Genomic DNA, 27,300 nt, shown 5'->3' with positions numbered 1-27,300 from the left:
CTCAGATTCGAGAGCTTTTCAAAGATGACCGGTTCAACAACTTGCTGGAAGGTGACGCGAAACAAGCATGGAATGTTTTTCGCCTAGTTTCTACAAACTTCCTCGGAAATGTTAGGGCAGAAAACTATAAGGAACTAGTAGAAGACATGTTGATGAAGTATAAGAAACTTGGCTGCAATATGTCTCTAAAGATTCACTTCCTTCATTCCCATTTGGATTTCTTTCCTAGCAACTGTGGTATTGTTAGTGATGAACACGGCGAACGTTTTCATCAAGATATCGCAACAATGGAACAAAGATACCAGGGAAAATGATCCACTACAATGCTGGCTGACTACTGCTGGACACTCCTCAGAGATGCTCCCGAACAGCTGTACAAGAGACAGGCGAAGAAATCTAAGATGTAGTCAATGACTTGATTTTTTATAGGTAGGCTATTACAGTTGACCTTTTACTATTGGAATGCATTTCGTTATGTAAACATTAATTTCTTGCAGATTACAAAAAAACTAGAGCCAATTTTGCAATTTGACTGTCATATTCGTGTTCAGCACATAAAAATTGATAAGAATTCACTAATTTTATTTCAGTAACATGACTTTTGTAAAAATTTGGTGTCCAGTGTTTCAGCCAAGTCACATTTTCCACATACAACAAACAGAACACCTTTCAGTATGCATACACATGGTACCTGATAAACTGGCAGGGAAAGTGTCCCATGGGGCCTTCATTTGCCAACATCTTGTGACATAATTATAATCTGCGAGAAAAATAACCACAAAAAAAATTAACCGAACTCATACTGGGTAGAGGATACTTCTCCTGACATTGGTCCTAAGAAGTGGCAAAATTTAAGCAATCACCAATTTGCTTAGTAAGGTGTAAAAGCCCTTCAAAAATAATGAAAAGGGATAAAGACACACACAAATAAAGCATGGACAGGGGAGAACATGACTAAAACAACATTAACAAGAATATATAACCAATTAAAACAAAGCCTAAAAACAATAATGAAGGCACATTTTGTTGAGTGTCTTGACACATGTATGAGCATGACAATCCAAGGAAAACGAGGAAGCTGTTAAATATATATGATATTACTAAGGAATCAAACAAAAATCATGTTCTATTCTTTTCTGGCCCTAAAAATTGTAGGAGGGAATATTTAGCTTGGACACTGGACAAGAGACTTAGCATCTTGGAAAAAGGCTGCAATTCAATAGTAGCAAGTGATATAATGCTATTAAGATGGTCAAACTGCACCCCATATCAATTAAGTGCCGTTTTAATTACCTGTCCTAGGGTGTATAGTACTTCATTACATCTCAGTACTTAACATGGCATATGAATTTTGTCAAGTACTTGTAGACTGTTGCATGCTGTAAGGTAATTAATGTAATTATTTTAGGCAGTTGTATTTTTCATTAGCATCTTCTTCACAGTAATTTCTTGTAATGTTTGACTGATTTCACCTGTTTATGCCTTTCTTTTGTGCTCTTTAATTACAGGTGTGAATACAATGGGCAGGAATACATTTTCAGGACGCAAACATTTTTAGCTGGTGGAAGATGAACAGGAGTCTACAAGTACTTGAAAAAATTCATATGCCATGTTAAGTACTGAGATGCAGTGAAGTACTATACATCCTAGAACATGTAATTAAAACAGCACTGGCAAGAATGTCACAAGATGACAATTAAAGTGTAAATTATTCCTCTATGATTGAGAGAGAAACAGAAATATAGCTGGAGTATACTTCCCTGTTGCAAGAAAACTTCATAGACTCATTCAAATGATGTAAAGGCACAAGCAGATTTCATTCTGTGTCTGTGATGTCATGAAAAAGACTGCTTCTAGAATAAGCAGAAGTAGTATAATGACATGGATGGGATTTGGCACTAATCACTCTACCCAAGAAGAAATCACTCTTGTTTGACTTCCACTTAGGTAGGCAGATGACTTTTAGCACTTTTGTTACTAAAACAAGCTCAGGAGGGCCGGAATTGCAAGGTAGTGGTTGTACTCTTAATGTATAATGGTTGGATAACATAAATGAACAAGAAGTATTAAAATACAATAGTGTCAGCATGTCAGATGTAATGTGTGCTTGACATGCACAGTAGGAAGTTCACATCATCCAAATCAATAAGTATTATGCAGATGAAGTTCACCTTGTGAGTATACGGATGATATGACTGGAAGAGTTCAGACATAGTCTTTGTTCTTTTCTTCACCTGCAAAGTAAAAAAGAAATATATATATATATATATATATATATATATATATATATATATATATATATAAACTTTTCTAGAAATGACCTGTTTGAACCCATGGTACAAAATTAAATCCAAACATGCCATGAATGGCATAAAAAATGCCTGCTAATAGTTTCATAGTCCTGATGTAAATATTAGTAGGGCATGGAGATTATTGGCCAATGGGTTTCAGTGACATGGACCTTTAGTCAAGATATGCAGTCTTGAACAAGCTTACTCTACAGAAACCATCATTTTTCTTATTAGACTTACCATGACTGACATCTGACCTCTAGACCCCAAAATATGTAGGTTTCTTGTTAACTTTATGCCATCCATAAAATGTTCTGAAGGAAGATACTCAAGAAAAAAAGTTATTAAGCAAAACCAATTTTCTCTGAACCATAATGACATTGACCTTTGATCTTCTGACCTGCCCCCCAATTAATGTGTGTTGTGATGTGATTTGGATTTTTAATGTATCTTTAACAATTTTTCAGTCATATTGCTACGATGTCTGCAATGTGGCAGTTATAGTGATGTCTAACACTGGGGAATCATGCCGTAGACATGTAACATGATGTCCCACCCAGTCATATTATCCTGAGACCAGACCGACCAGTCCTAACACTAACCTCTTAATGCTGAGTGCCAAGCAAGGCAGCTGTTAGTACCATTTTTGTAAGTCTTTGGTATGACTCGGCTGGGGATTGAACCCACGACCTCCCGCATCTGAGGCATATGCTCTAACCACTAGGCCACTGGAGCGGTCCCCCAACTAATAGGCCTTTCTATACATTAAGTGCAAACCCTACACAAACTCTGGCCAAGGTATGTTATTTTGAACCAAGTCTTCTTTCAGTCAAAGTGGCCTTGACATATGAGCTTTTGACTCCAAAACAAACATCACCAACATTGAAATATTTCAGCAGAAAATCATTTTTATTTTTTCAGTCAAGGTGAAACTGATGATGACCTTTTGACCCCAAAACTTGTAAGTTTCTTCCTTACAAGAAGTGTAAGCTATTCTGAAAGTTTGGTCCAGCTCTGTGATACAGAAGTAACATTGTACAGAAACAATTTGTGTTTCCTTCAGTTACAATGAACCTGACCTTTGACCATTAGTCTTATTCCTCAACCAAGTACAAGCTACCCATAAAGCTTGATCCGTGTGTGTGTGTGTGTGTGTGTGTTTGTGTGTCATATGAATTTTGTAAGTCTTTGGCATCACTTCGCCAGGGATTGAACCCACGACCTCCCCCATCCAAGGTGGATGCTCTAACCACTATGACATGGGAGCAGTGATCCATGTATGTGATGTTGTACAGTAATACCTCGAACATTCGCGAGGTTAGGTTCCAGAACCAGTCACGGATCAGGAGGAATCACGAATGTTTGGTATGAGTCACTAAAAATGCTAATAAATGCTTATTTCTATGGTTTAAACCCTAAATATGACCCAAATAATGCTCCCAAAGCACTTTAATTTCATTTAAAAGTTAGCTTAATACATTACCCTTAAAAAGAGAAATAAATGGTTGACGTAAAAAAGAGTACAGTATCGCCTAATGGGTATTTGCCACACTAGTGCATTTACAGTATGATACATGTATACTAATATTACCCCTATACTAATTCATTGGCTGTCGTTTTCTTTTGCACTCACAGTAAGGTAAAACCAAGTAACGAATGGGACTGTAAACTTAATGACTGACATTTTCTTTGTCATTGTCAGGAAGGTAAACTAGGTAAACTTCATATGTCACAGAAGTCATATAACGAAGGTACAATTCAATAAAATAAAGAAAACATGTACGTAGAAGGTACCAATGAAAATTTCGCGAATCCATGAATTCGCGAATCCAGAAACGTGAATGCACGAGGTATTACTGTACTAATATTATTGTGTAAAAACCACTCACATTATTTTCTTTAGTCAGAGTGACCTTGACCTATGACCTTTTGATTCCAAAACTGATAAGCCTGTTGCATACCACAGGTGCAGCCTATCCACAAAGTCTAGTTCAGATAAATGATGTAGAATTAATGTTATTGTGCAGAAACCAATTTTTTTCATTCAGTTATCTTAACCTTTCATCTTTTTACCTTGAGTTCTATAAATCTATAGACTTTTTTCTTACTCTAAGTACAAGCAAATTAACAAAGCTTGGTGACCATACCACACATACTGGAGTATAAGTCAACATGATTAAAAGCCCCCTTTCACCTACCCTTGGGCTGTGAAAAGTTAATTTTTCTTTGGCACTCCTGTAAGTCAAGGTGTACTTTGCAAATTAAATATGTTTAAAAGTGGTGACTTGTTGTCAATGAGTTCGAGTTACACTTTGGAAAAATAAATAAGCCAAACCTGATCAGATCAGATTATATCAGAAGACAGACAGGCATACAAATAGATAGATATATAGATGGAAAGATAGGAAAATAGAGAAATACTGGTGTAAAAATAAATGCAATTATATTAATGTCATAAATAAACTGACAACTTGCATTTTGTCCATCTTCATGCAAAAGAATGATAGAAAACAAAAATGAAGCCTGCATATATGTCACTCATAATTGAACTCACACAAGGTCTCAGTAATATACACTTAAGCACCAAGATCAAACTCTGTTAATAAATGAAGTCTCTACAGTGTTGACATGCTCAGCGGATCATGTGCATGAACATATCATTCATATATTCATAACTGAACTCATCCAAGATCTCAGTGATATATGCTTATACACCTATATATGGTGTGATAATAAGGGGCCAACCTCATAATAAAAGTGAGATCATTTACACAGTCTATTAATTAATGTCATTTTCATGTAAAACTAGATAAATTACCTTCTTTAAGATTCTCCTCGTTGATGCCCCCAACCATTTACAAACAGCACAACAAAAGTGAGAATCTTCTATTTTCTGCCCCATCCAACATTATTGTCAACAGTCTTTGCAATATGTCAGCATTCAAGCGATTTCTTGAGTTTATGTAAATGTTGCTTTAGCAGCTAAAGCCTCAATCCAGTCAGCAAAGAAATCAGAACCTTGCAAGCATTATTCGGAGACAGAAAGCATCAATAAAGTACTTTGTTACCATTTTCCATAGGCTATCCCTAGGGTACATTTGGAGTAAGACCATCTTCTTCACAACTGATCATTCAGTATCTACATAGGATTTTGTATAGTCCAAATTTCTGTTTTTTTTTATCCATGATCCATGTCACGTTTTCCAAAAGATTCTTTTTCTTACTCAGAAAGAAGTGACAGCGGATGCATTCCTAGAGATTTGAATGCAAAGGCTATCTCAGTGGAATCATTAAGGAATTTCTAGTTCACACCTGTTGCAAGTTTGTCAGTAAATCTGTTCTTATTTTGGTGCTTCTACAGCAGTTTTTATGTCATTCTTTGACAGCTTTGCATTCTTGTACATGAAGTAACTACCCTTTTACACCAGTTTCTCCTTTAGTTCTGTCTGGTAGTGTTATCTAACACTTTTGGCTTCATTTGTGGGCTCAAGAACACTTTCCATAGCAACAGCTATATAGAAAATTCTGCTTTTGAAACACAAAGTTCAACTGAACAAAGGATGATAAAACATCCATTAGCATTGCATGGTGGAAATTAATCCAAAATCAGTCAGTGTTTTTATAAATCTTTTTTCCTTCTCATCTGGGCTTTATTAGCTGTTGGAAGTATGCAACAAGAGGTTTCCATATCAAGTAAATGGCATGCAATACCTCATGTAATGAATCTCATAGACTTCCCTTACTTTACCTTCTTCATACTTGAACAGTTTCTGAACTGCCCTTAACTGTGCTGGTCTATCTGTGAATCTTTTTTAATAATATAAGATACAAGTTTATGACCCCTGGAAAGTCTTTCCTATATATCATAAGCTGCTCTAGATGGGCCAAATGCCAAATGATGGAAAAATAGTGCATATTCATTGAAAAGGGTTCACTTCTTTGATGTAACACAGACTCCATTCTTCCTACCAACCATAGAAGATCCACCACTTCCAAATGAGTAAACGTTTTCAACATTTAGGCACATAGATTAAAGTTAAGATGTCAAATCGTTGCAGTTATTTTACTTGGAACTTCTGCATAATACAATACATTTTACTTTCAACTGTATCATATTCTAACCAGCTACAATCATATTTCCAGCCTTCTTGAAAAATACCCATTAAATATGTTTTTGTTCCACCATTTTGCAATCCAAATGTTCATTGGATGTTTAATTTTCAGTTAGGGGGCACTCACCATTTATTATGTACTTTTGACAGCGTGACATATGTAAGGTGAAGTTGTTTGCATTTAAAACATGCACAGCGGAGAGAATGTTGGCATACATCTATGCTACTTTAATGTAATGTGGCTGACATTTCTTTGGATATTGTACTTTTGGAAATTGTACATGATCTAAGCACACTGCTAACTAAAATGACTGCTCCCTTGTAATAAAAAAATCAGCCTGAATTAGTCTTAAGTACACTATCCATAGCAGCTATTAAAATAGGGAAAATGAATTTTGCCAGACTAGACGATGCCAGATTCTGAAAGTGCAATGAATGAATTACCAAATATATAAAATGTAAAAAAAGTTATCTGCTCTTTTTATACGATTTACCTCTGAAGTTCAGGAAGTGAAAATGACCAAGTAGAGCTAGCACTTTTTTGAAAGGTGCACATCTGGAGTAAGGCCAAGCTATATACTCTATAACCCATATTACAACCTTCAATCATACACCAAAATAAAGGGAATTAAAGATTCTTTGAACTATACCTAAGATATACAAGGTCTTTTTTAAATAGCCAGTATAACCAGTTAGGAAAGCCGGGGAAATTCTTTTTCTTTAAAATTCTAACCCTATGCAAAATATGAAACTGTAGAGTGCTACCTTAGTCTTTCATTTTACCTTTCCTGGGTTTCTCCATCTTGTTCAGTGCAGTCACCTGTATGGTCATTCTGATTTTCATAATCTAAGCAAGAGCATGTCCAAGCTGAAACACTGCTAGTGTGTGCCAGACAATAGTTCCTCAAAAAGACTGATGATACACTATCTGAGAAGAATTTCCAGGAATCCAAGATAAGACCATTTCTTCTCTTTAATGGCAGAGTGGTGAAAATTAGCTGCTGTGATGACCATAGTGGATATCAGATCACCACCATTTTAACTGAGAATCAACTAGAGATCACTGGAAGTACTTTTCTTAAATACCCCATATCAATATGACCATCCATTCAGAAGGAGCAATTACAATATTTTAAAGCTGGTGGTCATACTGGTGTACAATCAACACCATTTTTCATGTAGGTCCTAGCACACGAAGTCATTCTGGTGAAATCCCAATGATGATATGACTTTCTCTTCAGGATGAGAAGTGATAAGATTTTCAAGATGGCTGCCATGACAGCGATACTAGATTTCAAACTGACACCATTTTCATTTAGGACCAGTTAGATCTTGTGATGAATGTGTGTAAAGTGTCATGGCAATCCTCTTAGCAGTTATGGGGGTGCACAGATAACAAATTCATGCTAATGGAAGGACAGAAGACAGAAAACAGGCCATCCTACTAACTCTTCCAGTCTGCGACCAATAGAGCTAAAACATAATGCTGCAGGCACTTTAAATTAACAACCAGGTTAAGCATTTACCTGTTGAGCTGGTATTCTGGGCATTCTTGCAGCTGGAGTGCCTGGTCTGGGGAAGAACTGATTAATAAAGAGACTGGCAAACTTGTACTCCCTGACAAGCTGTAGAGTTTCTTCAAAGTTCTGAAACAAGTTAGAATGTAAAAGAAAAAAAATCCAGCCAATTAAACCTGTATGAATTTTGAACAGTTTAGAAGGTGTATGAATCTTGCACATTATTACAAAAAAGCATGCACAAAGTCCTCTATTTCATCTTTTTGAAATAAAAAAATGCAAAATACATAAAAATATTTTCTATATGTCTATCTCTTCTCAAGGATTTCCTTATACAGACTTAAATCTTTTAAGATTTGTTATTTTAAAAAAGAAGAAAAAAAATGATATTTACCACTTTTTAAGGGCAAAAACACTGTCAACTTACTTCTTCAGTTTCTGTTGGAAAGCCACAGATTATATCTGTTGCAATATTTACTCCAGGAACTCTGAAAAATATTTTTAAAAAGGGTTCATATGGGCATATCATGTACCTGACTTACATAACTTAAAAGTTGATCATTTCACAAAGCAGACTTTAGTAGTAAGTTTACAACACATCCTATTTGAGTATATCTTTATAAAAAGCATTTGTGAAGATAAAGACATAGTCTTTCGCTTATAAGTGAACTATTCTAAAATACTGATGATATAAACCTTTTTATGAACTTTGATTAAAAAAAAACAATGAGAACTATAGTCTATATTCTTAGAGTTGTAGGATATGTGAAACAAACCAACTGACCACTGATCTGGTGTACTACTGTATCTGCATTTCTGAAGAAATATGATGCTAGACACATATGACACTAATTATCAGCTGACTTGACTATAATCTGGAGAAACATTTTATTCCAATCATGATAAATAAAGCCATATTTTATCTTGCAAACAACTGTCTCTCACTGATGTTTGGAAAGCCAAATTTCCATGCCACACTGACACATACTGAAGAGTCAAATCTAGACTGTGCAGTATTAATAAGATGGTTTGCACTGGCCTGGGAATAACCAGTCACTTTTTTGACAGAAATATGTGGGGCATCAGGTCATATAGTTTGTTTAGCACTGGATTCACTCAGAAATATGCATTAATTCTGCTCTTTATCAAAATCATCCAACAGCTTGATTACAAGTCTGATCAAAATCATCCAACAGCCTGATTACAAGTTTGATCAAAATCATCCAACAGCTTGATTACAAGTTTGATCAAATCTTAAAAGATAAATAGTTTCTATAAATATGATAAATTCACCCATCTAATGTCAGATTGCATCATTAATTTGCATGGACCTAATCATCATATGAACCTATTAACCAAGTCTGATTAACACTGTATACAAAGTAGTCTCAGAAGCAAAATCACCACATAAATATGAATAGATCCTACTCTTAAAAAAACTACTCAATGGATATCTTGATGGAATAAGCCACTTTACCAAATCTGATAAAAAATCATGTTAGAAAATGAGTGTGATAATATGCTCAGCCACTCTGATGCAAGACTGAAACATAAGCATGTGTGGATAATGCTCATAATGCTAAGCAACAATGATCTTAATGATTTAAGTCTATTTGTCAAGTTTAATCCAAGTCAGAAACAATTTTTTTTATAGCAAAATGCGTTTCTGTACAAATATTTACTCAATCATACTACCTTAGGAAAACTAATACTACCTTGCAAATCCAGTCCTCCAGATAACACTTTTTGCTAAGAAAGAGCTAAAATTTATCTGCCTGCCTAGGTCGCGGTTGGGCAGGGTGATCTCCCTTTGGTAGAGGGATTAGTGTCAAATAACATGAATATATCAGATATTAACAGAACAGAAGGCATGTTCTCTATAAGGATGTAACTGCTGGGGGCTGGGAGGGTGTATATGTATTATGATTGGGTAAATATTCACAAAGAAACATATTTTACTATAAAAATTAGTTTTTTCTTTATGTTTCCAAAATGATAATACCTAAGACAAATAAGTAACACCTACATCCCCTTACCCCAGAGATGCCATCTCTGGTCCTTTAAGATATGTGAGACAGCTTCTAGGTAACCCAACTGGAGAAGACTCAATCTGTCAGGGAGCAGCTTCCAAAAGGAAAAATTTTCCCTCCCACAAATCAAACTGAAGTTGTAAAGCCCATGTCTTATGAAGCTGTCGAATGACCTGGATAGGTGACCTGTCATGCCATAGCTATAGGTCCCAACAGAGTGAGTTGTGATGAAAGATCTTGGAGGTAAAAACTGGAGAATGGTAACTCCATTCTTCATCCCAAGGCAGAAATAATGTCACTCAGAGAACAGAATGGGTCAAAGGTTATACTTGTTGCAACTGCTCTAACATCATGAGCCAAAATGCGTAACAAATTCATGGGGCTGGAGTTATTTCTCAATAAGCAGAGTGAATAATCCACATAATCCAGGACAAAAGGGTTTGTGCTGTTAAATTGTTCTGTCATTGTTTGAGAAGTAATAAAAAGGATGATCCCCCTCAATGCAATGGTTCTGATATTTTACGATACCACTTTAAAGCTTGTACTTGATCTTGTAGGTAGTGTTGAGCTAAAGTGTCCAGAGCAGACAGTGATTTCATTACAAATGTCTGGTTGCAATGAAAGAGGGTACCATATGATTCGGATCCACTGATAAGGCATGGATTAAGCTGATTCTGCCTGCTGTCATTAGCATATAAATGAGGAAGCAAGTCTTGTGTGAAATGTGAGTCAATGATGCCCTTGGAAGTGGGGCTCTTCATGAGTAATACTGATCCATCATATTGCAACTGTAAGCAGATGGTTCGACCAAGAAATGTATGGATGAGATTTTGCCTGCCAAATGCCAAAGTAGTGAGGAGGCAGGACTAGTATTATAGGTGAACTAATTAAGCTTCTGAGAGCAGTTCAGTTGGTGTCAGCCCGATTAATCCCATGCAAAGCCAAATATTCCTTCTCGAATAATTTCTCTGGTGCTTATTTAACTTCTTAGAAAAGTAGCACATTGGATGATCTACACCATTTTTGTCTTCTTGAATCAATACTGCACCAACCCCAACATCACTTGCATCAACATTTAAAATGATTGACAAAAATTAGATCTGAAAGAACTGGTGCACTCTTAAGTATGGCATTTAGCTTATCAAAAGCCTCCTGCCATTTTTCAGACCAATGAAACTTGGTTTTCTTGCTCAAAAATTGGTCAGGAGTTCAGCAATTATGGAAAAATTGGGAGCAAAAGTTCCAGTAATAACCAGTAGTACATAAAAATTGCATCAATTGCTTTTTTAATGATAAGCACATGGTATTCAGAGATAGCCTTGATCTAAGCATCTACAGGTTTAACTTGTCCATGTCCCATAATATGTCATAGAAATGTAACAAGCATGACAAAGCTCACTTCTGGATAAATTAATTGTCAAATCTGCATCAGAATTTCCAAACTGTCTCTAAGTGATCTTTCCAGGTGCCATCTTCAATGTAGGCATCACAATTACCTTGACCAGATGTAATCATGTTCTTTAAATGCTGAAAAGTACAAGGCAAGCCTTTCATCCCAAATGGCACTACTTTATATTAATAAAGTCCATCTTGAGTCATGAATGCTGAAATTTCCTTTGCCCTTTCCACCAGTGGAATTTACCAGAATCCTTTCAGAAGGTAAAATTTGATGGCATATTTTACATTTCCAATTTTGTCAATAGTCATTGATTCTTGGCAATGAAAATGAATCTGTTTTGGTCATATTATTTACTTTTTTATAGTCAGTGCACATGTGGAAAGTATTACCTACTTTTTGTACAAGAATGCATGGTGGACTCCAGTTACTTTTACTCAATTCTATGAAACCACAACCTCCCTCATCTGAGGCGGACCCTCTAACCATTAGAGCGCCAGAGTGGTCAGACAGCCTGTATAGGGAAATCAGTAAAACTTGGTGACTTGATGCTAAATGCATTGGTATAGGACAATTACCTATATGTATCTGGTCATAGAGGAAATTATACACATACACAAACATATAAATTAAAACTAAAGCCAGAACTATTGTATAGTCACATAAGCTATTTCGTGCAAATACACAGATACCAGCAAGTGCTGGTAAAGTGCTTTAATGTAAAGGCTGAACTTTGTCATCATAGAAAGAAAGAGAAGTTGGAAATATAGAATGAGTATACTTCTCATTGAAGTGAAGACCCCTCCAACTTGGTAGAGTATGTTTGCAAGGTATCTTGTAGTGAAAGCATGTTTCTAGGCATGAAGTTAAGTAGTAATTGATATATATATATGGGATTGGGCGTCTAACCCTGAATCAAGGGGAGATCACTCTGCCTGATCACCACCTAGGTGGGCAGATCACTTTTGGCTCTTTTTAGTTGAAAGAATTATCTGGGAAGGCTGGACTTGTAAGGTGGTAGTAGTTCTCCTAAGGTATTATGAATGGGTAACATATTTAAAGAAGAAATAGAATCTCTAGAGTCCTAGCAAGCTCAGCCACTCTGATGTAAGATCACAACATTAATATGTGTGGATCACACTCACGTCTTAACTGGGGGCCCCCGAGTGGCTGAGTGGTCTAAAGTGCTCTGTGTTATGGATCACTGCCATCTCACCTCTGTCTGCATAGCTTCGATCATGGATTCGGTCAATGTGGGTATGTGAGAAAGCTTGCCAGTTGTGGGTCGGTGGTTCTTTCCAGAGTTTTCCCAGGTTCTTCCTCCACCATTATTACTGGCTGTCATGTATAGCCTATCATGTGCTGAAAAATGGCGTTAAACCCCACAACAACAACTCACATCCTAACTCACCTGAATCTTGATGAAATAAACCAATTATTCTGAATATGATCAAAACTGAATAAGAAACATGGCTTGCAGTGTGGTAAAAATACTCAAGTTGAAATGATACACTTGTGCCTCTCATCAATATGATTCACGATACATGCCTACCATACAATAGATTATCGATACAAATATCAACTTCATGCTTTTTTGATCTTTATAAGGTCTTTTAATAGTAGGGTGGTGAAATTTTATACGTGTTGACATACTGTCTGTATTTCCAGTCTGCAGATTCAAAAACATACATAGATTTTGTAGATTCCCTGCTTTGAACTTCATAGCCATTAATGCTGCAGGAAACCAGACTAATCAACAACAACAAAAAGCAATGATGTAATACGCAAATGTTCTCACATACACGTGAATGTTGTTTGAAACCAGTTGCAATAATGTTAATGATCTTTCAGATGTTGGGCATATTGAAAATAAATGTAATTTATAAAATAAATGTAATTTATACAGAATAACAAAAAACCTCATTAGAAAAAGTGCTTTATTAACAAATATTCTCAACCCGATTATAAAACGAGTTACCAAACATCAAAAACTACATTTACCCCCCCCATCCCGCAGTTTGCTCGATGTCTTGCATAGATGGATCTCTTATTTTTTGGAGGTTTCTCGGAAACTTGCACCCTTGTTTATAGTGCAGTATATGTTTCTGGACTCCATTGTGTGCGAGTTATCAAGGGAGAGGTGTAATATTATAGTCTAAATAATGAGCACTTTCTATTTCCACTTTAAAGTCCAATCATGCTTCTCCTCTGGAATAATATCTAAGTGCAACATAAAACAGATCTGCAGCCTTAAAACAGGAACACAGTAAGTGTGACTGACTCCAAAAATCAGAATGAATCTAACTGCTTAATTCTCTCCTTATATACACCATATACTGCAACTCTTATCCAAGTGACAGGATATACTACTCATTTTACATCGCTTTGGCCTACTCATGTGACCTAGCCCAACCAATGGGAAGCTAAAGAAGTATTCTAGAAACATCAAAACCCCATCAGCCAATGAGAAATCAAGCTGTAAGCACCATTTAATTCTTGTTATTAACATTATTATTCATAACTGTCAACACATACGTAAACATCTATTTTTAGTTCCTATGCAATATTATGATCTTAACAGACTTAAGTCATGTAGGCAAAATGAAATAAAAATATTCTGTACACATTACAGCCATTAATAAAAATTATAAAAATGAGATAACATGTATCTGGAGTTACAAAAACATAGATATACATAACATCATAGTTAAAAAATCAGAAGTCTATAACTCAAATCTCTCAATACACATTAACTGAGAACAAAATTTTTAATGTCTTTTAATGTTTAATAACTTCCCTGACAAGGTATTATTAAACATATGTTGTATGTGATAATTTCTCTTTGATAAAACTAGTACAGTAAATGTAAGAAATTCCTGGGACATGAAATTTGAGTTCTTTATTTACAAATGTCATTACATTACAAAAAATAAGTTTGTTTTTCCTGGGAATGAAAATGCTTGTTCTGTACAATTTCTCACTAAATCAGCTACATTAGACATTTACTGTATCAGAATAAATTTATGTAAAATTATAGATAAGATTTTGAAGCTAAGTGCAAGTGCTGAGTACCTCTCCCTAAGGAAATCTACAACCCTCCTGAAGTCAGCGGAGCAGTACTCTCTCTTCATATCCATCAGAACACTGTCTGATCCAGATTGGACAGGAACATGGAGGAAGGAATATACTTGTTGATGATTTAATATCTTTGCAATTTCCTGCAAAAATGACATCACAACATCTAAAATAAAAGTGAAACTATGAAGCAGCTGTGAAGGGAGTAGATGGTCAAGTTGATCACCAGCAAAAAGTACTGTGAATGGCACATTATATGCCTGTCCATGATTAACAGTCCCCCAAACTGATAGACTCCTTCTTTAAACCAAGTGCAACTCATGCAAAGTTTGGTTTTGGTCTTTGAAAAAATATTATTGTGTGGAAACCATTTATCTTCATTCAGTCACAGCAACCTTCACCTCTGACTTTCTGAATCCAAAACTGACAGACTTCTTCATCACCATCCACAAAGTCTGATCATTGTAAGTAATGTAGAACTAATGATATTGTGGGAAAACAATTTTTCTTCTTTTAGTCACAGTCACTTTGATCTATGACACTGAAACAGACAAATTTGGAAACCATTCATAGAATTTGGTCCAGGTATACTGTAAAGCTTATTTTATTGAAAAGAAATGATTTTTCTTCTCTTACTCACAGTGGTCTTGAACTTTGGACTTTTTTTATACAAAGAAATTGATGGGGTTCTTTTTGTCCCAGCATCAAGTCATCCATGAAGTTCAGTTACTCTAGATGGTGAAAAACTCAAGTCATTGTTCAGAAAATAAATTGGAAACAGATGGATGGGTAGCCAAATTTAAATACAATACTTCTGCCAGGCATGTAAACAAAATAAATCAGTATTGTGTGAAACCCTTACTCTTCAATTTTGTACCTCTGATACACAAATAACTTCAATTATGGAACATGAAAGCTCCTCCACTGTGACTTAAAACCTAACTGGATGGACATGTACAATGATGGACATGGGTAGCATTATATGCTTCTTCCTTATTTTGTGTGATACCTACTCTATTCACATTGTACACATCATAACTTTAATTCTTTAAAGCTACTGATTAACATCAATAATTTCTTTCAAAGCTGTATTGGCACAAAAGCTGACTCTAACAATGTAGGGAGGATAAGTCATTTCTAATCTCATTATGACATCATAACTATAACAATGTAGGGAGGATAAGTCATTTCTAATCTCATTATGGCATCATAACTATAACAATGTAGGGAGGATAAGTCATTTCCAATATCATTATGGCATCATAACAAGCTTAGTGAATCCATAATATGAGAAGTTTCATCAAATACTTCACAAGATGTTGCAGGCTACTGTCTTGGACTAAACACCTGGAGGACTGGGAACTGAGTGTACTACCAAGTCAATCTTAGACAATAAATCAGTAAAAGTTGATCAAAATCTTACCTGAAATTGATTTAAGACCTTGCTAAATATGAAGCTTCAAAGCTAATATGACTGAAAACCAAAGTATGTGAATGTTGGTTTTTACAAGCCATTAAGTCAACCAAGGGCCAGAATTTAGCAAAATATGGTTCAAATCTGTTGATCATCAAACTCATCTAAGATCCTGTCAAGATAAATCTTTCAGGAAATTCAGCTGATAATATAATATGTGGATGCTTGAGTCCTCAAAATACTCTGGGATAAATGGCTATGCCTTATTGAACAAGGGCCATAACTTTGTAAAAGAATAAAATCCCGTCATTATCAAATTCATTTGACACCTTGCCAATTAGAATTTTACTTACAAATGTGGCTGATATCAAACAAAATATATGAATGCTACAGTGTTCAGAAGCCACAAAGATGTTAGTCACTGAAAGGTCATAACTGTAAAATATCGTTAAACTTGATTATCTTACAACTTCTCTGAGACTTTGTTATGATGAAGCTGCACAGCCAGTCTGATTGAAATTAAAAGAAAATTTAAATGCTAGAGTTCATATCCCAGTGAAATGCATATTCTTGATATTCTTATACCGTAAGGTCAAAATCTGACCGTCTACAAACTTATCCTAGATCGTGCTGAGTTGAAGCTTCACTGCAAATCAAACAAAAATATGTGAATGTTAGGGTGTTCACAAGTCACAGACATTCTCATGCTCAGTTGATCAATGGTCATAATTCTGTAAGAAATTGCAGAGATCTACTCAGCATTGTTTATCTGAAACCTTACTGAGGTGAAGCTTGTCAATCCAGTTGAAAATTTTAAAAAAAGTAAATGCCAGTAGAGTGTAATCAAAAACCTGATGAATGCCTATTCTAAGTTTATGAAGCCATAACTCAGTCAAATAGAGTCAAAATCAAGTCATCACTGAACTCCTAAATCTTCATTGTGAATTTGACTGAAATCAAACAAAAGTATGAATGATAAAGTTTTCACAATCCATTGGAATGCAGGGGTGATAGAACAATTTCAAATATAGAGCCAGTGTAGGTCGCTTATAAAAAAGACCTCTGACTTAAATTTTACTTGCTCAATAGAGCTTAATATTCTTCATTATTTTACACATATGCAACTGCTATAATTAAAGAAATAAATACAAAAATAATTTTTGTTTACTTACATTTTCTATTTGTCTCTAATTTACACATTACCGGACACATCATCATAAATCATGTCACCTTGTTTCCTGACAAAAATTTGATCCCATTTAATTTTAGTGGGTCTTTTGATCTCAGTCCATCTGATTTGCAAAGCACTGGTATGTTGATGCAATAACTCTCAGAAATTGACCACAAATTATCAAGATAAAGCTTCACAGCAAAGATAACAGCACAAGCTAGAATGTTCAAAAAGTTGTGCTTCAACGATGCAGATACTATGATAATCAAGAGCCATAACTTCAAGAAATATGTGCAAAATGTGTTTATCATCAAACTTATCTCAGCGCGCTTTGAGAAGCATGGAGCAAATGTTGTTAAAATGCTATATTAAATATTGAAACTAGAGCGTTCACAATGTTGCGCATCAGCAATGCCAGTGTTAAGATGATCAAAGGCCATGACTTGATGAAATATGTGCAGAATGTGTTCATCATTGAATTCATCTGAGTTCTTGTTAAGATGAAGCTTTGATGTAAATTTAGATGAAGCTTTGATGTTAATTTAGGTGAAACCAATTTTTTTTAAAGTAAATGTTTCTTTGATAATAATCAGACATAATACCTTAGCAGAACTACTACTACCTTGCTATCCTGCCCTCCCAGGTTAAATTTTTTAGTTAAAAAATTATCTGTCCACCTAGATGGCAGTTAGAGTTATACCCCTTTGACAATGGGATTGGTGGCAAATCACGTAAATATCTCAGTTACTGCTGGAGCAGAAGGCATGCTCTCTATATGGACGTACTGGGGGATGCTGAGAGGGTATATGTGTATTACGAGTATTATTGAAGAAATATATTTTAGTTACTTCTTAATGCAGATTGGGTCCACTGATTTTGCTGATTCTGCCTGCAATTGCTAGTGCAGTGAGGAAGGAGGTCTTATATGAAACGTGAACCAATAAGGCCCATGAAATCAGTTCAAATGGTGTCTTGTTCAGTCAGGTTAGTACCCATGATATGTTCCACTTTGGGCACTGCATCAATGTCTTTGGCCATATATAACCAAAGTTGGACAGATCAGATATGTCTTGGCTTTGTCCATCCAATATCATCTTTGAAGATGATGCAGGGTGTTGGCAATCATGGAATGGTAACCACTGATTGTACTTGGTGCTAACTTTTTCTCATCAAGAGCCAGAGAAGGAAGTTAGCTATCTGAGGTATTGATGCCTGCAGTGATATTCCACTTTGTTGCAAATAGGTCCACCAATGGTTGGTCCCATTCTGCATATATCTGAGTGGTAACTAAGGGACGAAGAAACCATTCAATCTGCATTAGTTGACTGTTCCAGGTAAATGAGTCTGCTAACACATTTAGTCATCCTGGAATATGATAAACTTGGATGTCGATTCCCAAACCAGAATGCAAAAGTCTGGGGACTTGGTTCCACGTTGCCATTTGTGTTAACAGCTTCACAGCAGGAACTCGCTATACAAGTGGGATGACTGTCAGTCGCATTCTTCTAATGTTTGCAAATTTCACATTACATTTTGCCCATGGTCCAATCAGAAGAACCAATAGAGCAGAATGTAAAAATAAGTGTAGTTCTGCACGTTTTTTTAAAATCAATGTCAGTGCAGAGATATATCTTACATAAATATATTTATCTGGAATATGGCACATGTGGCACCCGACATGCAATGAAGTGTCACTATTAATAGTATTGCAACAAATTTGGTGGGAGGGGGTTATGGGCTAACCTGAGCAAACTAATAATAAATTTAAAGAAATGCTCAAAGTCAGGACCTTTTTAGTTTTGATATGAAATTGTGATAAGATGCTTAATAAAGGAAATATGACTAAAAACATGAATATATGTATTTGATTATGTGTAACATATGTAATACACAAATGCTATAATATGCTGGCCTTGATAACCTCAACGTAATTATTCAGCAAGAAATGGATTACCCACGGAGTAAGTATTTTGAAAGTTAGCCCTAAATTCTTAGTGTGGCTGGAGATAGCTGCTTATTTATTATGGCACAATATTACTTTTATATTAAGCCTTAATCATTAGCAGTGAATTGAATTTGATTGAACTGAATTGATTCATATTGTTGTACTATATACTAGAAATTCCAGTCTATTTTTGAGAACAAAGAAATTTAAATTTGTTGACTTGTCTTAATGTCTGTCAATAAATTTGTAATTATAACTAGCTCAATACAGTGTTCTTTTTATTTTGAGGAGATATGTAGACAGAGGTGCTAATGTTGACAGATATCTGCCAAATTTCGAATTTTGTTTCTAATTTTATTCCTTAGAAATAGTCATGTGACGTAATTTTAACCAATCATTGCTTGTCCAGGATGCCAAACTGGTCTGATGGTGCCGAACAGATACTATACAACCAGTGAAACAAAATGGGGGTTAATATGCAATTAATTAACATCACTTGTCCATTAACACTCTGTCATTAGCAAATATATAAACATTATGTATTATGTCCTGTCTACAAAACATCAATATATAAACATTATGTATTATGTCCTCTCTACAAAACATCAATATATAAACATTATGTATTATGTCCCATCTACAAAACATCAATATATAAACATTATGTATTATGTCCTGTCTACAAAACATCAAAGTATTTCAAGTAATAACCAAAAACTGCTAAGCTTGTTGAAGAGTAAACAAGTACCAATGAACGCTGATAACACTACAGATACATTTTACCAGCATGAAAAAAGAATACAATATTAAATATTCAAAACATACTCATACTTGTATCAAAGAGGGCCAACATTTACAATCAACACGTGAAATTTAATCAAAATGTGAACTTGACAAACTTACTGTGTGGAACCAGTCATGTGATCTAGTGTTGGCCATCTTGCTTGCAGATGCATTTTTGTGATATCGGCTGCTGGAGTCATCAAGCTTAGTGCTATTCAAATGATTTGGATGGGAATTTAAGTGTGATAAATATATTTCTGTGTGTGACAAATTCATATAAATTATGATTGAAGAAGATTTCAAGAGTATTTAACGATGTACAAGATTGAACTGAATGACAGTGCAGTTGTAATCATACGACCAGCGACAGCTCTTGAGATACAACATGAATGATTTAATACAGGTATCAAGGTAAGTTGCAATCGATAATTTCTAATATATTGCAATGTTCAAATTCATTCTTTCAGCAGTTTATATATATATTGACATGAACAGCATCTTTAATTTATGACATAAAAAACACCCTCCCCATCCATCATATTAAAGCTTTAGAGGCCCCAGGCCTATTACAATATCAATTAACAATGTTACCTGTAGGTAGACCCAATGACTGACTGTACAGGTAAAAATCAGTGAAGCTTTTTCGTTTGTGTTTTTTATATTTTTAATGTATCTTAAACAATTTAAGTCACATTGCTATGATGTTTGCAGTGTGACAGTTTATAGTGATGTAGCATGATGCCTTAGACATGAAGCATGATGTCCCACCCAGTCACATTATCCTGAAACTATGCCAACCAGTTCAAAAACTAACCTCTTAATGCTGAGTGCCAAGCAAGGCAGCTGTTAGTACCATTTTTATAAGTCTTTGGTATGACTTGGCTGGTGATCGAACCTGCAACCTCCCTGCATCCAAGGTGGATGCTCTAATCACTTAGGCCATCTGAGCGGTGGTATAAGGATGCTAAGACTACACTGGTACAAAAAACTTACCTGTATATATCTTACTGTAGTAGAAATTAATACATATATTAAGAGTTGTCTATAGCCCACACCAGACTTGCATGCAAATATGTAATTATAGCTGTAACTATGTGTAGGGGATGCATAGGTTATGTAACTACTATTAAGTGTGTGATGATGGCAAAGCGATAATATTTCAAAGATATTAGATGGAATATACTTTCCCTTTGAAGTAAAGAATCCTCCAACTTGAAATGGAAGTACTTCCAGAAACTGGTAATTGATTTTGCAAGGCCTCTCTGTTGAGTGTGCAACTCGGCACAAGCTGACAGAAGTAGCAGCTGAGGTATTTACTGAATTTGCTGGGAATCCCTGTGTAAATTAAATATCACTCTAACTGCTACCTAGGTGGGTAGATAACTTTTACCTTTCCTAGCTAAGAGTTTTAACCTAGGATTGCTGGATTTGTGAAGGTGTAGTAGTTCTCTTTGGATAGTATGATCGGGTCATGAATTTGAAGAAGAAATATTATAATAAATATGCAAGCTAGAGCTTTTACAAGATTGACAGCAATATATATGATAAGATGGTCAAGGGCAATAACTCAACAAATGTACAGAATGAAATTATCATCTAATTCATCTGAGCTGTTCTTAAGGTGATCCTCCTGAGCATATCTGGTTCAAATCAATAAATAAACGTAGATGCCAAAGCAATTGCAGCATGGACCGACAAAATCATATTTGATTGGCTGGAGACCATTTCAATGTCCTCTTTCATTAGTGGAAAGGAAAATACGTTTAACAGAAAGCTTTCTAATGGTGAGCCTTATCCTGTCCAAGATAAAGAATAAATATCACAAACGGCATAATTTTAATTCAATAAAATAATATATATGATGAATCTTTACAGATAATTTCCTTTTAATCTTCACTTATTCTTGATCTAACCTCTAAATGCTCCAAAATGTAGGGAGGATTGGTCATTCCTAATCTCATCATTGCACCCTCTGGTATCACTTCTACTATTCTCCACAGTAACTGTGGCAAGGTTACTCCAATGTCATGACCATAGGCACCCAGATCTTCAGATGTCAACCAAATCTCTACAACACCTTCTGTAGCAAAAAAAATAAAAAAAATAAAAACAATCCTGAATGTAATTAACAATTACCTACCTTATCTCCATCATTCTTTATGCAGTCTCCATTAGTCACTGTAAGCATTAATTATCATGTAGAAAATAAATTCATACAAAAGTGGGGGGCCCCGAGCGAGTGGCCAAGTGGCCTAAAGCACTCTCCATTACAGATCGCTGGCATATCACCTCTGTCTGCGTCAGTTCAAGTCTCGAATTCAGCCAATGTGGGTATGTTAGAAAGCTTGCCAGTAGCTTCTCGTGGGTTGGTGGTTCTTTCTGGGTGTTTTCCGGGTTCTTCCTCCACCAATAATACTGGCCGCCATGTATAGCCTATCGTGTGCTGAAAAATGGCGTTAAACCCCACAACAACAACAACAACATACAAAAGTGATCTTGACATCAAAGTGTTGTCCCCTGTCACAAGGTATAAAGATATAAAACAATAATAATAATTATGTTTTTTCAAAAATGAATATTTTTTTATGCTGTCAAAGTAAATGCAATATAATGAGTTCATAAAAACTGGAGATTTTCTCCTCAAAACAATCAAGGTTCTTACAATCTGCTTCAAACGCATCCAACAATGTCTACTATTAGAAGCCATATTTTATTGTATGAAAGCCTGAGTAATAACCAATACAACCACTGTTAAAATTATACTTCCTACATCAATAATTACCTTATTTAGCCATGACAGCTGAGACCTCTCACACAAAAAATCCTGCAGTCCACTCATCTAATTCTTACATTGATTCACATGTATATACATTGTTAACCTACTTAGGGCAACATATCATAATATATAATGCACACTAATTATTATCATTTAAAGTTTATGGTTGAACTAGAGGAATCAAAAGCTCACATAAATATTACACTGTCTCTTCAACATCACACACCAATCCCAAGGTGCAGGCAAGTCAACAGTAAGAAAAACTGTATAATTCCTTTGAAAATAATGCGAGTGCAATGAATAGTCAACACACATTATCTTCCGATGATGACTATAATACACAGATATACTATAGCAATCCACTAAACACTGCATGAGTAGTTATATTCAAAAATTGCTGTCACATTATGCATCCATTTAAATCAAAGTACAAAAACCACTACAGCACAAAGATTTGTCAACATGTGCATCTTTAGCTGATGATCATAATATGTACCAAGTGAATTTCCCACTGCTCACCTAACATATACAACTTTATAGTTGACAATTTCACTAAGCATGCTTATGCAGTACTGTAGGAACACAACCCATTCAAACTATTTCTCAAACTTTATTTCATGTTAATTATATTTATTATATTATAGTCTGATAAAAATTATTTCCAAAAAGATGAAGGCATAAAAAATATGTGTGGTCTCTTGTTCTTTATCAACAGCTTTAATATGTGGTCTACTGAGTTAAATGTCTTTTACATGAATCAAAATTATAATTCACTGGGTTTTTTCAGGCCATGGATTTCTTTACTCCTGGTATTTAAATCTAAAGTGTTTTTGAAGAAATCCATACTGGTTTCTTTTTTAAAACTAAAAGCTCAAAATAGAAAAAGGCATTCCAAATAATTTGTGATTTTGGCACTGACAAAATGAAATGCCATTAAAAAAATGCTCAATAAATATGGTAACATATAAATAACAAATGTTTCAGGGACTTCAACATGGAAATACCACAAACTGTCAAACTCTCTTTCACTAAACATATAAAACTTCCTTCTAAATATTTAAGAAATTTAAAATGTGGTAATCATTTTAGAAATAATTTTCTCCCAAGAAATTTATAAACTTAGATATGATTTTTAGAAGAAACAATTATGTTCAAATTGGAAGAAAATAACAATTAGAAAAGAGAAGCACAAGTGGCATCCTCCATTTTCTACTGCCTGCCATTGAAGAACGAACAGTAAGTTTGATTAAATCAGATCAGAAAGACAACCTCTGAAGTGGTAGCAAGCTTAGCAATCAAGATCACCTCATTAATATGAATGGATCTTGATCATTAATAAAACTAAACCAAGATTTTTATGATACATAACAATATTCCAAATTTACTTTAAACTGGATGCAGTGATAACAAGCAATTATTGACAAATGAATGATGAATGATGAACATAGTAATACCATACAATCACTTGGTTTTATTGTTAGGTGAGCTAAATACCACAATTACTGCAAAGAAAAATTAAATAATTGTGTAAAGAAATTCTAATCCTTAACAGCCACATTGCACATAGATCATGCTAGCCTGTAACTGTACATTTTCTTAACAGTATTTCTATTGTACTTTTTTCTTTGGTTATAAATTAAATGATTAATTTTAATACCTAAGGTGTAATATTTTGAAATTTTTTATAAATACATCTAATGAAATTTATACATCCTGTATTCTAAAATTTACTACTTACTGGTTTTCATTATGTCAGCTGTGGGGGAAAAAATCCCCGACCTGCAATTCTCAACTGACAATATCATGGAAATATAGAGACTTGACTGGCTAAATAATTCTCATATCTCTTTCATTCCTATATTTTCATATGTGAAAAATATATCCTTATAGTTTCGCATGTGAAAATATATGATTACCCATCATTCCATGTGATGCTTGATTGTGTGTGCCTACAAAAGTTGTAACTGCATCAAAAATGAGTACTTTGTGTGCTAGAACAAATAAACAGAAACTGCTTTACATTTCTGAAATGAAAATTAATCTTTGTAAAGAAATCTGACCAGACACTGTTCATGTCAGTCTGAAGTTGTTCCCCTTACTTCCTTAACGACAATAAGAAAACCACTGTGATGCATTGCTGAATTGGACTTGCACTGTATACAGATAGTGTCATTAGTTTACAAAATGACAAGAATGTAATTTACTGCAACAGATTAGGTCAACACAATCCAACAACTTTCTTAAGTTACATATGTTTGTATGATCAGCCATTGAAAATGAGGTGAATTTATGAAAAGCAGGTGGGTGTGACAGTGTTGTGCCCAAAGTGAGTTTAATCTTCTAAACTTTGATTTTGGAGTAAGTTTGGTATATAATAGGGAATATTTTCTTTTCCTAAGTTAATATTAGATATATTTCACCATGTGGCAACAAAAATGTGATATTTTAACGAGTGGCAAAGCCATAAGTTAAAATACACAGTTTTTGGTACCACAAGATGAAATATATTAACATGGGAAGAGAACATCCATGTATAACAGTATGTAAATACGGTGCAAGAAAATCAGAGCTGAACACAGAAATTTGAATATTTGTAAGTGGGGGTGGGGATAAGACCAAGTAGTACATATACACATCATAACAAAATTTTTAGTACAGCTACAATAAAACCTATCTGCAATAGACAACAACAAACAACTGATAGTATTTTGACACATTTCAATTAGTTTGTACCCCCTTAACAATTTTTAAAGTGAAAAGCGTCAAGGAAAGAAGTTATAAATAGTGTCCTCATGTACCAATCTGATTAAAATCAGATCTCCACTGTCCTACACGAAGATCTGACAGTGACAGCTGAGGGGTAATGTTCTGGTGACCTTTTAATTTGCCAATGGAGATTCAATTTTCAAAATCTTAAAGTGAAACAAAGCATTCTGCACAATTTGATGCTCTTCAGCCATAATGCTCAGTCTCCCCAATGCATAAGATACAAGACTTCATCTAAGTGGCTCATAAAATTAGCAATTATGGTAAAAACACAGGTCAACAGAACATGACCCCTAAGCTGTCACTATCAGATCTTCATGTAGGACAGTGGAGATCTGATTTTAATCAGATTACTTCATGTACATATTTTTGTAAAATAGGAAACGTTATCAGCTTTAGACTTTGTAAACATTCTGGTTCACAGAAAGCACAAAGCACAAGACAGTTGGATAAAATAAACAATTTTGTTGAGATATTCAAATGGTAAAGACTTTATTACATTCTTGGATTAAGTTTGTATTGGTCAAAAGGTTAAAGGTTAATTTGCATGAACAAATTTGAATAGCTTTGATATATTTCTTTGTTACCAGGTGTAAATGGTTATGAGTTTGATTTGTGTGGTCCATCAGAGGAAATTGGCTCCATTATACTATTTTTATCACCTGATATGCTGATGCCACGTAAGCAAGGGCAGTCATTTAAATAACAAAGGCACAATAATAACACCTTATTTGTAATATTAATTTAGAACTGCAGGTCACTGATTCAGTGCAATGAAAGCATAAAGAGAGATATTTTTGTTTTGTACTTTGGATCCAATAATTTATAAATTTATCTGTATGCTGAATAACTGAGTACAGCTCGTATTGACACAACTGATTTTCCTTATGAACTTATGCATGTCGTTCAATAATGTGTGAAGAAAACAAATCTCAGATTAATAACAAACAAAAAAAAACAAACTTATTTAGGTCTAAATTACTTGTTAAGTTATTGAACAGAGACATTTCAACTCAAAAGTGATTTGTTTTATGATTCACTAGCTATAGTCTGATAATACAAACCTGTTTGTTTGTACCCCCCTACCGATTTCAAAAATGAGAAAGTTTAATGTGATAAAAAGTGCACATAACTAAGTCAATTGAATCATTGATTTATAATTTCTAACCTGACTGTGACCAGAATGTTACTAATGCTGGCATCCCCTGCACCATTTCATGCTTAACGGACTTTCCATACTAACACGACGCCATATTGCATACACTATAGGCTAGTTTATTTCCATCAGACAACATAATGATGTAGTTCATCTTGTTCAGCAACTGCTGAATAATTGCGTAAATTACATAACCTTGAGAGTTTGGAATTATATCCCTCTGCATACATGAACACAGAAATTAAACCGCTTGTTAAATCCACATGAAAAGCAAATTTGTAGTTGTCATTATTTTCCTTTGCTTGATATGACATTGTAAATATCGGAATCAGATGACTTATGTATGTACACCTGTAGTCGTGATACACCCCTTTGCTGAAAATGGACTTGTCCAGAAACTGGAAATGGATCCGAGCATGTCCGTCTATAAAACCGAAAACATCCCTTAAGCATGAAACGCGCATAAGATGACAGTATTAGGGCCACTCTACTCAGAGTCAGGTCAGAAACTATAAATCAATAAATGAATTAACTAAGTTCCTTGCACTTTTTATCACATTAAAGGTTTCCATTATTTAAATCGGTAGGGGGGTACAAACAAATGGGTTTGTATTATCAGACTATAGTAAGATGTATGTTTACACTTACTAGTTTATTGTTTTTCGTTATAATGTTTATTCATACAAATACCTGTGGACAATTACATATGAGTTGAAATAAATGTTCCTCCAAGTAATCTTACCAGTATATATTGTGTGTGTGAAATTTGGACTTCTAACTTAGCTTTAACAATTTTCCAGTCATATCGCTAAGATGCCATCAGTGTGGCAGTTTATAGTGATGTCTAGCACTGGGACATCATGCAACA

The 27,300-nt window shown here is 34.8% G+C and overlaps 1 protein-coding gene across 2 annotated transcripts in view; it reads right to left on the bottom strand.

The window, feature by feature from the left end:
* The window catches only part of LOC149806888 (threonylcarbamoyladenosine tRNA methylthiotransferase-like), an 86,155-nt gene that overhangs the window by 23,496 nt on the left and 35,359 nt on the right, over positions 1–27,300 (bottom strand). For both annotated transcript variants that reach the window (XR_016421232.1, XM_089959141.1), the window contains exons 8-12: positions 21,648–21,814; positions 14,419–14,564; positions 8,348–8,408; positions 7,930–8,049; positions 2,172–2,234 (exon numbers count right to left, since the gene is read on the bottom strand). Coding sequence is in view for 1 of the 2 variants with exons in the window: in XM_089959141.1 (XP_089815267.1) it covers positions 2,172–2,234; positions 7,930–8,049; positions 8,348–8,408; positions 14,419–14,564; positions 21,648–21,814 (557 nt within the window). In the remaining variant the exon portion in view is untranslated. The remainder of the gene's footprint in view (positions 1–2,171; positions 2,235–7,929; positions 8,050–8,347; positions 8,409–14,418; positions 14,565–21,647; positions 21,815–27,300) is intronic.

The sequence above is a fragment of the Sinohyriopsis cumingii genome, chromosome 1, assembly GCF_028554795.1.
Source record: "Sinohyriopsis cumingii isolate HCF-2022 chromosome 1, ASM2855479v2, whole genome shotgun sequence".
In the NCBI taxonomy this organism is placed as follows: domain Eukaryota; kingdom Metazoa; phylum Mollusca; class Bivalvia; order Unionida; family Unionidae; genus Sinohyriopsis; species Sinohyriopsis cumingii.
This window is presented reverse-complemented; position numbering and strand designations above follow the sequence as displayed.